At 44.8% G+C, this 12,376-nt stretch overlaps 2 protein-coding genes across 2 annotated transcripts; one reads left to right on the top strand and one right to left on the bottom strand.

Annotated features, from left to right (window-relative positions):
• Positions 1-225: 225 nt before the first annotated feature.
• Positions 226-537, bottom strand: LOC129514789 (uncharacterized). The gene has a single exon (XM_055333495.1). The coding sequence runs from the start codon at positions 535-537 to the stop codon at positions 226-228; it is 312 nt and encodes a 103-aa protein (XP_055189470.1).
• Positions 536-4,800, top strand: LOC129514785 (histone H2A.J-like). Its single transcript, XM_055333492.1, has 2 exons — positions 536-597; positions 4,350-4,800. Exons 1-2 carry the CDS (start codon positions 536-538, stop codon positions 4,798-4,800), a joined length of 513 nt encoding a protein of 170 aa, XP_055189467.1.
• The last annotated feature ends 7,576 nt before the right edge of the window (positions 4,801-12,376 follow it).

Here is a 12,376-nt window from a genome sequence, read left to right as displayed (position 1 = left end):
CGGCAGCCGCTCACACGTCCCCCTCCGGAGCCCCGAGCCCCGAGCCCCGAGCCCGCCGCCCGCAGCCCCCCGCGGCCCCCCGCGGCGGCAGCTTCCACCGCCCGCGGCAGGGCGTGCTCGAGCGCCCTACCCCCGCCCAGCAGCGGCCAGCGCCAGCTCTTTCCCTGACGTTCCGGGGGCCCTGAAAAGGGCCTTTGGAGTGCGGAGAGGAGCGGCAGACGCGGCTCAGCCGCCGAAGCCGTAGAGGGTGCGGCCCTGGCGGTTGAGCGCGTACACCACGTCCATGGCGGTGACCGTCTTGCGCCTGCCGTGCTCCGCGTAGGCCACCGCGTCGCGGATCACGTTCTCCAGGAACAGCCTGAGCATCCCGCGGGTCTCCTCGTAGATGAGCCCAGAGATGCGCTTCACCCCGCCTCGGCGGGCGAGCCGGCGGATGGCGGACTTGGTGATGCCCAGGACGCTGTCCCGGAGGGCCTTCCGCAGCCGCCTGGCGCCGCCCTGGCCCAGCCCTTGGCCGCCCTTCCCGCGCCCGGACATGCCCGCGGCTCGGGAGCAGCCGAGGTCCGCGGACGAGCGGGCGACCGGCGTCGGGCCGGCGTAGCCCGGGGCTTATACTCCCTGGGAGCGGACCTGTTTGAGGACCTCGAGGAGTGGGCGGGGCTCGCGGCCCCAGGAGACGTCGTCCCCCTCCAATGGCGAGCCAGGGAGCCGTAGGCGGGACAAGCCTGACTTTGCTTTTTTCTTTTTTCTTTTCTTTCTTTCTTTTTTTTTGCTTTCTTGGAGAGACTTTTTAATTCTTGCCGCAAAATGGAGGGAAAAGTCCCTGGAATGTGTCTATCGCGCTTTCTCAGCCCTTCAATAAAAAGAAGCCAGATGCTGTGCGCGCTCGTTTCCTCTCTCCCTTCCCTCCCACCGCCTCCCACCCCCATCTCGCGCGCGAATTCGAATCATTTTTCAAAAGCATCGCTTCTTTTCACGATGCTACTCCATTACACTAATATGGAGATAAACAGTAACCAGAAGTGCGTGACATCATGTTGGCTTTCAAAGCAATTGTTTTACACCTTTTCTTTCATCCGTGGATCTTCAGTCAGCAATGGGAGGGAGAGGAAATTTTTTAAGACATCTCTTTTTCTCTTTTTTTGTGACCCCCGCAGAGAATTAAGATGATTTTTAAAAGTCTGACCTTACCCCTTCCTCCCTCCCCTCTCCCAGACTTTTCCCTTTCAGCGGCTTGTGCGCCACTTGCAGATTATCTGGCCTCCTGTGCGCACCCCCCATTCCCCCAAACCCGTGCATATTTGCTTTTCAACCAAGTAACGATTTCTATGGTTATTTAGATGAAATATTGTAAACTTCTCACTGCATTCAAACCCGAGGTTCTCACATCTACTTACAAATTCAAAGTTCTTAGGATCATAGACGCCTCCACGGTAGCTTTGAAGAGTGATTTGTGCTGCAAATCACCCATTACGAGGCTCTCCATCCTTTTTTAAGAGAACCCCTGAACAAAAATGAAACTTTCAGTAATGTCACCGCTCTAGGTTACAGGACTCTGTCTTCCCAAAAGGGTTTACTGCAATAAAAGGCGCCAGTATTTAGAGGATGATTCGTAACTCTTTCTCCGGCACTTAACATCTGAAGGAGGGAATACTACTGAATTCCGTCCGCTCCCTGGCAGGAGTCTTGAAAGGTAAGCCTTTCCAGAAAAGTTTTATAGTTAATATCTATATGTGTGTAAATGCTTATGATTTACCCATCCTTACCCATCTGCATAACACAGAAAGTACTCCTTTTACTAAAGAGGGGAGCCTGGGTGGCTTATTCCATTTAGTGTCTGCCTTTGGATCCAGTTGTCATCCCACAGTCCTGGGATCCAGTCCCACATCAGACTCCTCTCTCAGCGGGGAGTCTGCTTGTCCCTCTCCCTCTGCTCTCTCTCTCTCTCTCAAATAAATATATAGAGTTTTCAAAAAACAAAGATAAAAGAGTCCTCAGAAGGGTGCTTGGGTGGCTGAGTTGGTTCAGCCTCCCACACTTGATTTCAGTTAGGTCATAATCTCAGGGAAGTGAGATGGAGACCCAACTTTCGCCTTTAGCAGGGAGTCCATCTGTCCCTCTCCAGGCACCCTGCTCCTCCATTCATTTGCCCACCCACATGTGTGCTCTCTAAAAAACTCTAAAAAAAATAATAAAGCCCCAGAATACTGTTTGTATGGCTACGAAGAATCCTAAATAGTCATATCGTACTACATGATTTTCATCTTTGACTCCCAGGGAAGAAGAAAAGTCTATCAGATCTGGAAGAGATCAGAATTCTAATAAGCGTAAATTGATTGATTACATTTATTAAGACTAAAAAGTCATGGTTAGAACATTTTCTTTTTTTTTTAAGATTTTTATTTATTTATTCATGAGAGACAGAGAGAGAGAGCAGCAGAGATATAGGCAGAGGGAGAAGCAAGCTCCCCGTGGGAAGCCCCATGCAGGACTCCACCCAGGACCGCAGGATCACCACCTGAGCTAAAGGCTGAAGCTCAACCGCTGAGCCACCCAGGTGCACCTAGAACATTTTCAAGTTAGAAATCCATCTTGTTTACAAAAATAAAAGGAAAAAGTGTCCCAAATAATAGCAAAAATAATTGTTAAAAGTTTTCCTTGATAGCAAAAATTTGAAATTTACAAAGCTCATGTCAGAAACATGTTAATAACTGCATCAGACATCTGTATGTCATTTATTCGGTTTATCTAGCAGTTACTACATGCTTACTAAAGTATTTAATCTTCAAAATTACATTTTGGGATAGCTACAGAGCTTATCCAAGGTCAGCTGGTAAGTGTGGTAGAGCCTGGATTTGGACCAAGGCAATCTGGCTCCAGGATGACTTAATTATGACAATATGCTGTTTCTCAACTCTAAAGACGTTTGTTGAGTTCCTACTATACATAGGCTAATCATTTTTGTAGGCAGTAAGGCATGTACAAAAATCACTGAAAATGTGATTTCATTGAAATAAAGTATTTATTAGGATGGTGGGAGGGTAAATTTTACTTTTAAACCTGGGCAGCTCAGTGGCTGAGTATCTGCCTTTGGCTTAGGTCGAGATCCTGGGGTCCTGGGATCCAGTACCGTATCTGGCTCCCTGCAGGGACCCTGCTTCTCCCTCTGCCTATGTCTCTGCCTGTCTCTCTGTGTCTCTCTCATGAATAAATAAATAAATGAACCTAAACAAACAAACAAACAAACAAACAAAAACAACCTTACTTTGTTCCTAATGCTCTGGCTCTGCAATTTAGGTAAGGACGGTTGCTACTATTCTTCCTTTTGTCTTTTTCATGAACTCTGAGCGCCGCAGGGGCAGTAGAGAGCTGGAAAAAGGGACCACCGAGTGCCACCACAAAGTCTTAGGCGACCTAATTTACCTCGGGGCTCCGAGTCTCCGTGGAGAACATGGTCAACCCCGCAGTGATCAATAAGGAGGAAGCCAAGGCCAAGACTTTGTGTCTCAGAGACTGATCCTGCATCCTCTCCCTGGCATCCAGAGACTTTTCAGGCTCACAACGTCGAACACAAGAGACGCTGAGTTCTGGCTACGCGAGCTTGTTCTGCAGTCTGTGAGGAGAGCATTGGCGTCTAGTGCAGCGCTCTAGTTTCGCAGAAGCGAATACTGGCAACCTGGGAGCGGCAGGGCACGCGGGGAGCCCCGTGTCATTTGGTCTGGTTGAGAAAGTTCAGGTGGCCAGTCCCAGGCATCTTTCGGAGCCCGCTCTCCACACTGCTGGGCAAAAGGAGCATCTGGGTTCGCAGGAGACAGGCGCTGGTTTAGAGAAATGGCAGGCAGAGGGGCACTGTTGCCGCCCCCCCCCCCCCCCCCGTCCCCAAGCGCGGTGTCTGGAGTCAGGTTAACTAGCTGCCTAGGATGCTGCTGTGCTGTACGGTGCAAGGAAATCCGCCTCGCGGGCAGGCCACCGTGGGGAAGTGGGGCTCAACTTGCAGCCTCAAGTGCTTGAGTGCTTTATACTTGTACGGGGTGGCTCTTCCGGAGTTTGCAGTTTCTTTCTTTTTTCTTTTCTTTTTTTTTTTTTTTTGATTTTAGGTTTTATTTATTTATTTATTTATTTATTTATTTATTTATTTATTTATTTATTTATTTATTTGAGTTTGCAGTTTCTTAACCGTGGTTCCTTAATTCTTAAGACGTCCTTTTCCTAGGGGCGAACTTGGACCCTGACACCTCAGGAGCCAGTGAAGTCAACGGAGGCTCCGAATGCGGGGCGCTGGGGTCCCCGGCATTCATAGGAGAGGCTTTGTAAATGAGGGCTGGGAGTTTGCTCCTTTGACTGGACAGAGCTGGAGAAGGAGGTGCCTGTGCCCGGAGCGCTGGTTGGGAGCGGAGCCTGCTCGTCATTGGTCCCAGAGCCCCAGATGTCGCTGCGTCCAATGGGGAGGCGCGGCCCAGTGCCAGCAAAGTGGCAGAGGCAGTTCCGGTGGGCCGAGGGCGCAGGCCGCTGCGCCAAGGTAACTACGCGGAGCGAGTGGGCGCCGGGGCGCCCGTGTACCTGGCGGCGGTGCTGGAGTACCCGACGGCCGAGATCCTGGAGCTGGCTGGCAGTGCCGCTCGCGACAACAAGACCAGGATCATCCCGCGCCACCTGCAACTCGCCATCCGCAACGACGAGGAGCTCAACAGGCTGCTGGGGAAAGTCACCATCGCGCAGGGCGGCGTCCTGCCCAACGTCCAGGCCGTGCTGCTGCCCAAGAAGACGGAGAGTCAAAAGCCGAAGAGCAAGCGACCCTGACGCCGCCACAGGGGAGCTGGCTTCCCCAGCAAGGGCTCTTTTCACCGCCACCCCGCAGTATTCTCCCCCCCCCCCAATATACTGGATGTCCTGGAAGGCTGGCGCGGTCTAGTGGGGAGGTGGGTGGCAGGGGGCCCGCAGAGTCCGAGGCCAGTAAAGTCGGTGAAAATCGTGTGGTCGAGAGAGCTATGTAGTGTCGGGGACCCTCCGGATGACCCGGGGGGCGACCAGGAGACCTCTGGAGCAGGTACTGGGGGGTTGGTTCCAGCCGCTCGTGGACTACGGGTCCGCACCCTCGAGGGGTTTTGTGGGCGGATGAGGGGGACCGCGGGGGGCGCGCGGGCTGGGGGTGGGCAGAGCTGGGATCCCTTCTCGCCCTAAAGCAAAGGAGGGGCAGAGTGGGGTGCGCGCGCGGGGGCGGCAGGGGGATCATCTGTACGTCCCATTCCCAGGGCCTTCACTCTCCTGTCCTGTCTGGGCTGCTCCGGAGGACCCGGTTCCGGAGACGCAGTGCGGGGTTAGCTGGTGTCGAGCAGGAAGTTGGCTCCCTGACCCTACTTTTCAAAAGGTGGAGTAAACTTTCCGTCTTGGAAAAGTAGACAGTGTCAACAGATTTTTTTTTTTCTCAGCCTGGTAGCTGTTGTGTTTTCATGTTTTGGATAGCAGGTGATTTTAATATACACATTTATGTTCACATTTCTTTAAAATGAGGGGAACCTCCAGTGATATGTGTAATACAGAAGCAGGAGTCATGAGTAAATTTGTTCCCCCAACACCCATGTTGCGTAACAGTGCAGTGTCTTTAGTCATGAGTTACTTATGCTTAGGAGCTTTTTAAAAACGATTTTCTCATGATGCTCTTGTCCCCAGCATACTGTACTTCTTTGGAAATGTAATTAGTTTGATTTTGCTTCCTAACAACAAATAACTTGCTTGAATGCTCTTAGGTTCCCCCACTGGCCTGGAGTAATGACCTCATTCCAACAGTCCCATAGGGGTCGCATCGCTTAGTTGTACCGCAGTGCTTTAGTAAACGTGAAATAAGGATATATTTTTTTTTAATTTTTTTAATTCATTTATTTATGATAGGCACACAGTGAGAGAGAGAGAGAGAGGCAGAGACACAGGCAGAGGGAGAAGCAGGCTCCATGCACTGGGAGCCCGACGTGGGATTCGATCCCGGGTCTCCAGGATCGCGCCCTGGGCCAAAGGCAGGCGCCAAACCGCTGTGCCACCCAGGGATCCCGAAATAAGGATAAATGACTGAAATGCCGGCAGTAACACATTTCAGATCAGGAATCCACTTTTAATAAGTTAAACACTAGCCATCCTGTTCTGTCCTTAACGGATCCTTCCATTTCACCTTTTCCCACAAGTTTCATTAAAGCCCACAGGGCCCACAAGACAGGTTCTCACATCTTTGGAGTCATCCTTCCTATGAGTCAGAGTTAAAGTCTTCCTGAAAAACATTATGGTATTTCTTCATCCTTAGTAATGGGTGGCGCTTTTTCCCACACGGACTTTCTTTATTTCTTCCCCAATATTTATTGAACTTTTAAATATGCCATGTACAATATTAGGTGATGGAGGAGTACAGCTGTGAATAAGGCCAACTAGATTTCCACTCTTTTGGAGCTCACTTCTTTTTCTCAGTACCTGAAGACAGGCAGAACAATGAACAAATAAATAATATCAGAGAAAGGATTCACCTTCAGCTTCCACTGACACTTGTGTCTCTCTGCTGTTTGTGCAATGAATGTTGGGATTATTTCTCCCACATGGTCATCTTTTTTGAGGTATACAAAGATCAGGCTACACACACTTCTGTTAGGAGTCAGATTATTGCCCCCATATTCTGGAGACAATAGACCCCAAGGGTACCATGGGTAGGTGCCTAGATATCCACAGCTATTTACTCCACTCCTACCTTCCACACAGAAAGCTTCTTCATATGTGAAACAGTCATAACACCAATTTTGAGGACAGATTGTTCGTTTATATACACATTAGGCATATATGTATAGATATAGATATATCTATCTATATCTATATCTATCTATCATCTATCTATCTATCTATCTATCTATCTATCTATCTATCTATCTATCTATCTATCTATCTATCTAATGGAGATAACCAGTGCTGGTTTTGACATTTAAGTCTTTCTTAATTTCCTATAAGATTTGGGGGACCTGAAAGACTGTTCCCAAAATGGTGACAAAATAAAAACAAGGGCCACCAGACATTTATAAGAAGAAAAAAAAGGCAATTTTTCCTTTCCCTCTGAAGATCACAGGAGTCTATCTAACTCTGTTAACCTGAAGAGCAAAACAGGCAAAATATTAAGTACAGTAACAGCGCCCTCCCCATGCCATCTCCACTGCCCTAAGGATTCTGTTTCTTCTCAAATACTTTTCCTGCTGCAAGGCTCAATCAGTCTCTCACCATTTCTGTTGCAGCATTTCTGTTTGGGATGATTTTTAGAACCTGAATAATTTATTGGCAGTTAAAAATGCGTACCTCCTGCAAGATCAATGCAGCCTGCAATCCTTGATGAACAAACAGCTCTTGCCAACATATGATTGTTAATTTAAAAGGACAGTATTGCTTCAAGCACAAGACCACGTAGAAGAAGACAGAGCAGAACTGTGTGGGATATGAATTCTGATTTTTTTCTAATGCATTTATAATGCATAGTTGTATTTATAGACACATGTACTCTTTCCTGCCAAGATAGGCCATTCATGTGGCAGGCTGTGACTTGGGCAGGATTTATGCTTTGCTTTTCCTGTGGGGCCAGTCTTGTCTTTGTGTCTCTGAGAACTGGTCTGTTTAGTTTTGCCTGCCTGGAATCAAAAGGTTTAGTCTGTCACCATAATTTGTGATGACTGGCTTACTATATGCAAGCTTCACAAATGCCCTTGCAATGTCATATACCATGGTGCCTAAGGACTCCAGCTCTCTGGAACAAGATTTAAGTTCACATCCACTCTGCTCCTTATTAGTTAGATGATTTGGGAAATGTTACTCAATTTCTTTAAACTTCAGTTTTATTTATTAAGTGGGCATAATAGTAGAGTTTATATCAGTGGATTTTGCAGAGGATTCATTGAGTTAATGTGAATGAGGGCACTAGAGTTTCCCATGTAGAAACATGCTCAGCAAATAGTAATTATTCTTATTTCCATGTTCAACTGGATTTTGAGTGAGTTGCAATAATTATGGGACCTACTGAAATAGAAAAGCATGGCATTCTAGCAATCCTATGGCTTTTCTGATAGCAAGCCATAAAAAACGTTTAGTGGCTCTTTTACCAATGACAAGACTCCACAACTCAATCTATAACAGGGGAGAGAGTAATAAATAGCTAAAGCTTATTAACCATTCAGGTTAAAACCTTGATTTGCATCCCTCCCTCCAGACAACCTAGTTCAAGATTAATGGCTTAAGTACAGCCACGCAAATTTTAAAATGCAACCTTTTTGTTTAACAATTTATTGAGTATATATTATGTGTGAAGCCTATTATGATTGCTGACCAGCCGTTCAGAAAAAAAATGACTATAATATAATACAAAGATTATTACAATATAGCAGGCTACATTGTAAAGAAAGGGAGATACCCAGGGCATTACAGTAACAGGTAATGGAGACACTTGTATTAGCCTTCTGGGAGAATGGCACCTGAGATAGGTGTAGGTGTGCCAGTTAGCCTACATTGCTAGACTGTTCTGGGCAGAGAGGCAGCACACACCAAGGCACAGGAGTCAAAGGATGATGGCTGCAGTTGGATGTGAGAGAATCTAGGGGCTAAGGTCTTTTGGGAGTCAAAACTAAAAATAGGCAGTGGATAAAATCATCCAGGGGGAATATACTTGCATAGAACCTATGTATAGATGTGTAAGCAGAGATATCGAAAAAAAAAAAAAAAAGCCCAGCTGAACAGGGGACATGGGAGATCTAATGGACTGGCAGAGGAAGGGGAGCCATGGACGTGGAGGGAGGACATGGCTTGAAGACTTCTCACAGCTTGGATCCCTGCACTCCTGGACACCCCCTAATTTGCTTATATTTTGCTGTATAATTAGAAAATGTTCTTTAAAAGTTATTACCTTCTAGCCAGGCAATGCTGACAGGCTGGCTTAACTTACTAATGGTGATGGAATGGATATACATTTTTACCCTTTGCACTTTTACTTTACACATACAGAAACCCGGGGCATATACAGTGACAAGAGCATTGTTTTACAAAGCTGAGAACAATGTTGGTAAAGAACCCTTTAAAAATATGTCCTTTATTATCATAACATTTAGTTGAATAGGTTTTTTTTTAACCTGCTTTAATTTTATTTGAATTTTTACTATTAAGTAGGTTTTACTTTTAAAGAAGTTATAGAAACAGTGATGACTTACTAATTCATAAAACGATGTAATTAACTAGGTAATTAATTTACTTTCTTAAGGGAAGGTATATTGCTTATAAGTATCATTTGTAGAAAGTCACAGTAAGTTTTACTGAGGCATAATTGACATAACATTTTCAGGTGTATAACGATGATTTGATATTTGTGTATAAGTCTAGTTAATATCTGTCACCATTCATAATTACAATTGTTTTTCTTGTGATAAGAACTTTTGAGATTTATTCTTGTAGCAACTTTCAAATATGCAATAGTGTTGTTAACTATAGTTACCATGCTGTACATTACATCTCCGTGACTTAATTATTTTATAGCTAGAAGTTTGTACCTTTGACTCTCTTTACCCATTTTGCCCAGCCCTCCCAATACACTCCCCCACCCTCAGCTCTGGCAACCACCAATTTGTGGTCTGTATTTATGAACCTGGTGTGTATTTTTTTTAAGTTCCATATATACATGAGATCATACAGTATTTGTCTTTCTCTGTCTGGCATATTTCACTTAGCATAATACCCTCTAGGTCCATCCATGTTGTCAAAATGGCAAGATTTCATTATGACTGAATAATGTGTGTGTGTGTGTGTGTGTGTGTGTGTACCACGTTTTCTTTATTCTTTCATCTATTGATGGACACTTATGTGTTTTTCATATCTCAGCTATTGGAAATAATACTGCAATGAACATAGGGGTGCACATATCTTTTCCAGTTAGTGTAGTGTAGATATTTTCAAATGTTTAAAACAAGAGAAATTTGACCTGGACAAATAGACATTTTTTTAAATTAGCTAATGTTTGTTTCCCAAGGGAGGGAAATGGAGTTAAGAGGAACAAAAACAAAACAAAACAGAACAACAACAACAACAAACACAAAGAAAAGAAAAGAAGAAAAGAAAAGCCAACTGGCTTTCTGCAAATACAAAATAACCACTGTAAAGCTTTACTATGTTTTCTCTAGAAGGAGAGGGAAAAAAGTTTATGTGTTGAATAGTAGATTTTAACATATACATAGAGAAAAGAGAATGGCAGCACATCTGGATAGTAACTCGGGTCCTTGATAATTTTATCAAGCCATGCAGTTAAAAAGCCAATACTGCTTAACTCCAATGTATGGAAGCAAAAGAGCGATAAGCCCTATACTAAGTTACCTATTTTTTAAAGGCAAATCAGACCAATGATCTGCTCATGAGGGTTTATCTGCTTTCGGTTTTAAAGTACTTCTCAAATGAACTATCTTGTTCATGTCAAAAGCCCAGGTGGTACCTGCAACTCTAAAATATCCCTGGTGACATTATGTTTTTCAGGGAGAGAGGTGTACAAATTTTTGTTAAAATGAGAAAATATGAAGGAAGCAAATGATTGGCCTGGAAGAGGTGCAGTGTTAGATTGTGACGGCTAGGAAAAATAATATGGTTTATAAAAATGGGTAATTTCGGGATCCCTGGGTGGCGCAGCGGTTTGGCGCCTGCCTTTGGCTCAGGGCACGATCCTGGAGACCCGGGATCGAATCCCATATCGGGCTCCCGGTGCATGGAGCCTGCTTCTCCCTCTGCCTATGTCTCTGCCTCTCTCTCTCTCTGTGTGTGACTATCATAAATAAATAAATTTAAAAAATGGGTAATTTCTGGTCCCCACAACTTGGAGAGTGGCCAGTCATCATTGATCATAGGCCCAGACAGACAAAACTAAACGGACCAGTCCGCTGAGACACAAAGACAAGAATGAAGCCGAACTCTTTACCTGATTTAGAAATGGCGACCCCAAGCAGTTTGTCTTAAGAGAATTGAATGCTTCATCTCTCGAGGGTTAGCACGAAAGCAGACATCAGACTTATGTCCACTCTCTCCCATGGACTTTGCCTCTTAGGACAACACAAAACACCAAGCAAGCCAACAAGCAATGAAAGCAGAGAACAGAAGACCAAAACCAATTTCATCAAAGAACACTAATGTGAACAATCAAAAAAAAAAAATTCCAAGGGCTCTTATTCAAAGGGAAATAAAATTAACTCAACACTGAAGCTTTAACAAAATATAGGAACTCGATTCAGCATGAACTTATCTCCAGGCCCTAAGCAGGTGGCACCTGCTCCATAGAGACTCACAAGGGGTCTCAGATGTACACAGTCTTACCAAGTTGAGAGTCTTGGTCCTAGCAGTGGGAGCTTTAGCTGAATCTGTATTTTTGTCTATGCCCTTCAGCCAAACACCACGAGGAACACACTGGTAGTTGAGCAAGTTGGATTTTTGCTTGCAGCATGGGAGACACATACTGTGGGGAAATGGGGGGTGTCTCACTGAGAGGATATTAGGATTTATTATAGGTTTCTGTTTGTGATCATTGGTGTAGGGGCTTTGTATAGGATTGCATGTGGGTTGGGTAAGTCTGTGGGTTGGGTAAGTCTGATTTGGTAACTTAATACATCTAATAAGATGTAAGGAATGTAGTGAGACTGTAGCTGTCATTGGTGAATCTGGCTAATGTACATTGGGCTGTTTGGTCATTTTTGTGATTTGGATAATGCTAGTGGTTTTGTATTCAGACATGATTACAGAGTATTCTTGTTTTTGTTTGATTTTTCATGGTCCAGAATGGCCTTGTCTGGTGTTGATGTTCTATGAAGTTATATTCCACAGAACGGCAAGGTGTAGCTGTCAAGCCAACTCCTAGTAGCACCAAGGCCTGGCTGATAGTCGAGGCCAATTACAAGCTATCATGGGCTGCTTTCCCCTTTCTCAATGGCTAAAGAATGAAATGTGACACCCAGAAGAGAGCTTGCTGCACCATCTAAGTAGATAAGAAAATCTCAAGAAAAATGTGACAGTGTCCAAGCACCATCAAAAGAGGGAGCTACTGACTATGGGTATTTCATTTACATACTTCAAACATCCAAATCCTCTAACAACATCCCCTTGTTTTCATGTTCATCAAAGAACTTTTTATCTTGAATTTAACTTTTTGTGTGTGTCTTTGTATAGGGTAAGAATGTTGTGGTTTCTTTAACATGATAATCCATGTATTGCTAATAATAAATGATGCTTTAAATTTAAATGATATTTGTATATACCTATATGTTTTTTATGTATTTAAATGTGTATATTAAGTAAATGCCATGACCCCACTTTCTTCCCGTCTTCCAATATCCTGCTCCCCATTGCC

Source organism: Nyctereutes procyonoides, unplaced genomic scaffold (genome assembly GCF_905146905.1).
Source record: "Nyctereutes procyonoides isolate TBG_1078 unplaced genomic scaffold, NYPRO_anot_genome, whole genome shotgun sequence".
In the NCBI taxonomy this organism is placed as follows: Eukaryota; Metazoa; Chordata; class Mammalia; order Carnivora; family Canidae; genus Nyctereutes; species Nyctereutes procyonoides.
The sequence above is the reverse complement of the archived record's forward strand: the minus strand, read 5'-3'. Positions and strand labels throughout refer to the sequence as shown.

Excerpts from the sequence above, each read along its gene's own strand:
- LOC129514789 (XM_055333495.1), bottom strand. The coding sequence starts at position 537 with ATGTCCGGGCGCGGGAAGGGCGGCCAAGGGCTGGGCCAGGGCGGCGCC.
- LOC129514785 (XM_055333492.1), top strand. The coding sequence starts at position 536 with ATGCCCGCGGCTCGGGAGCAGCCGAGGTCCGCGGACGAGCGGGCGACC. Across the intron at positions 598-4,349 it reads GCGACCGGCGTCGGGCCGGC|AGCTGGAGAAGGAGGTGCCT; the intron begins GTAGCCCGGGGC and ends TTGACTGGACAG.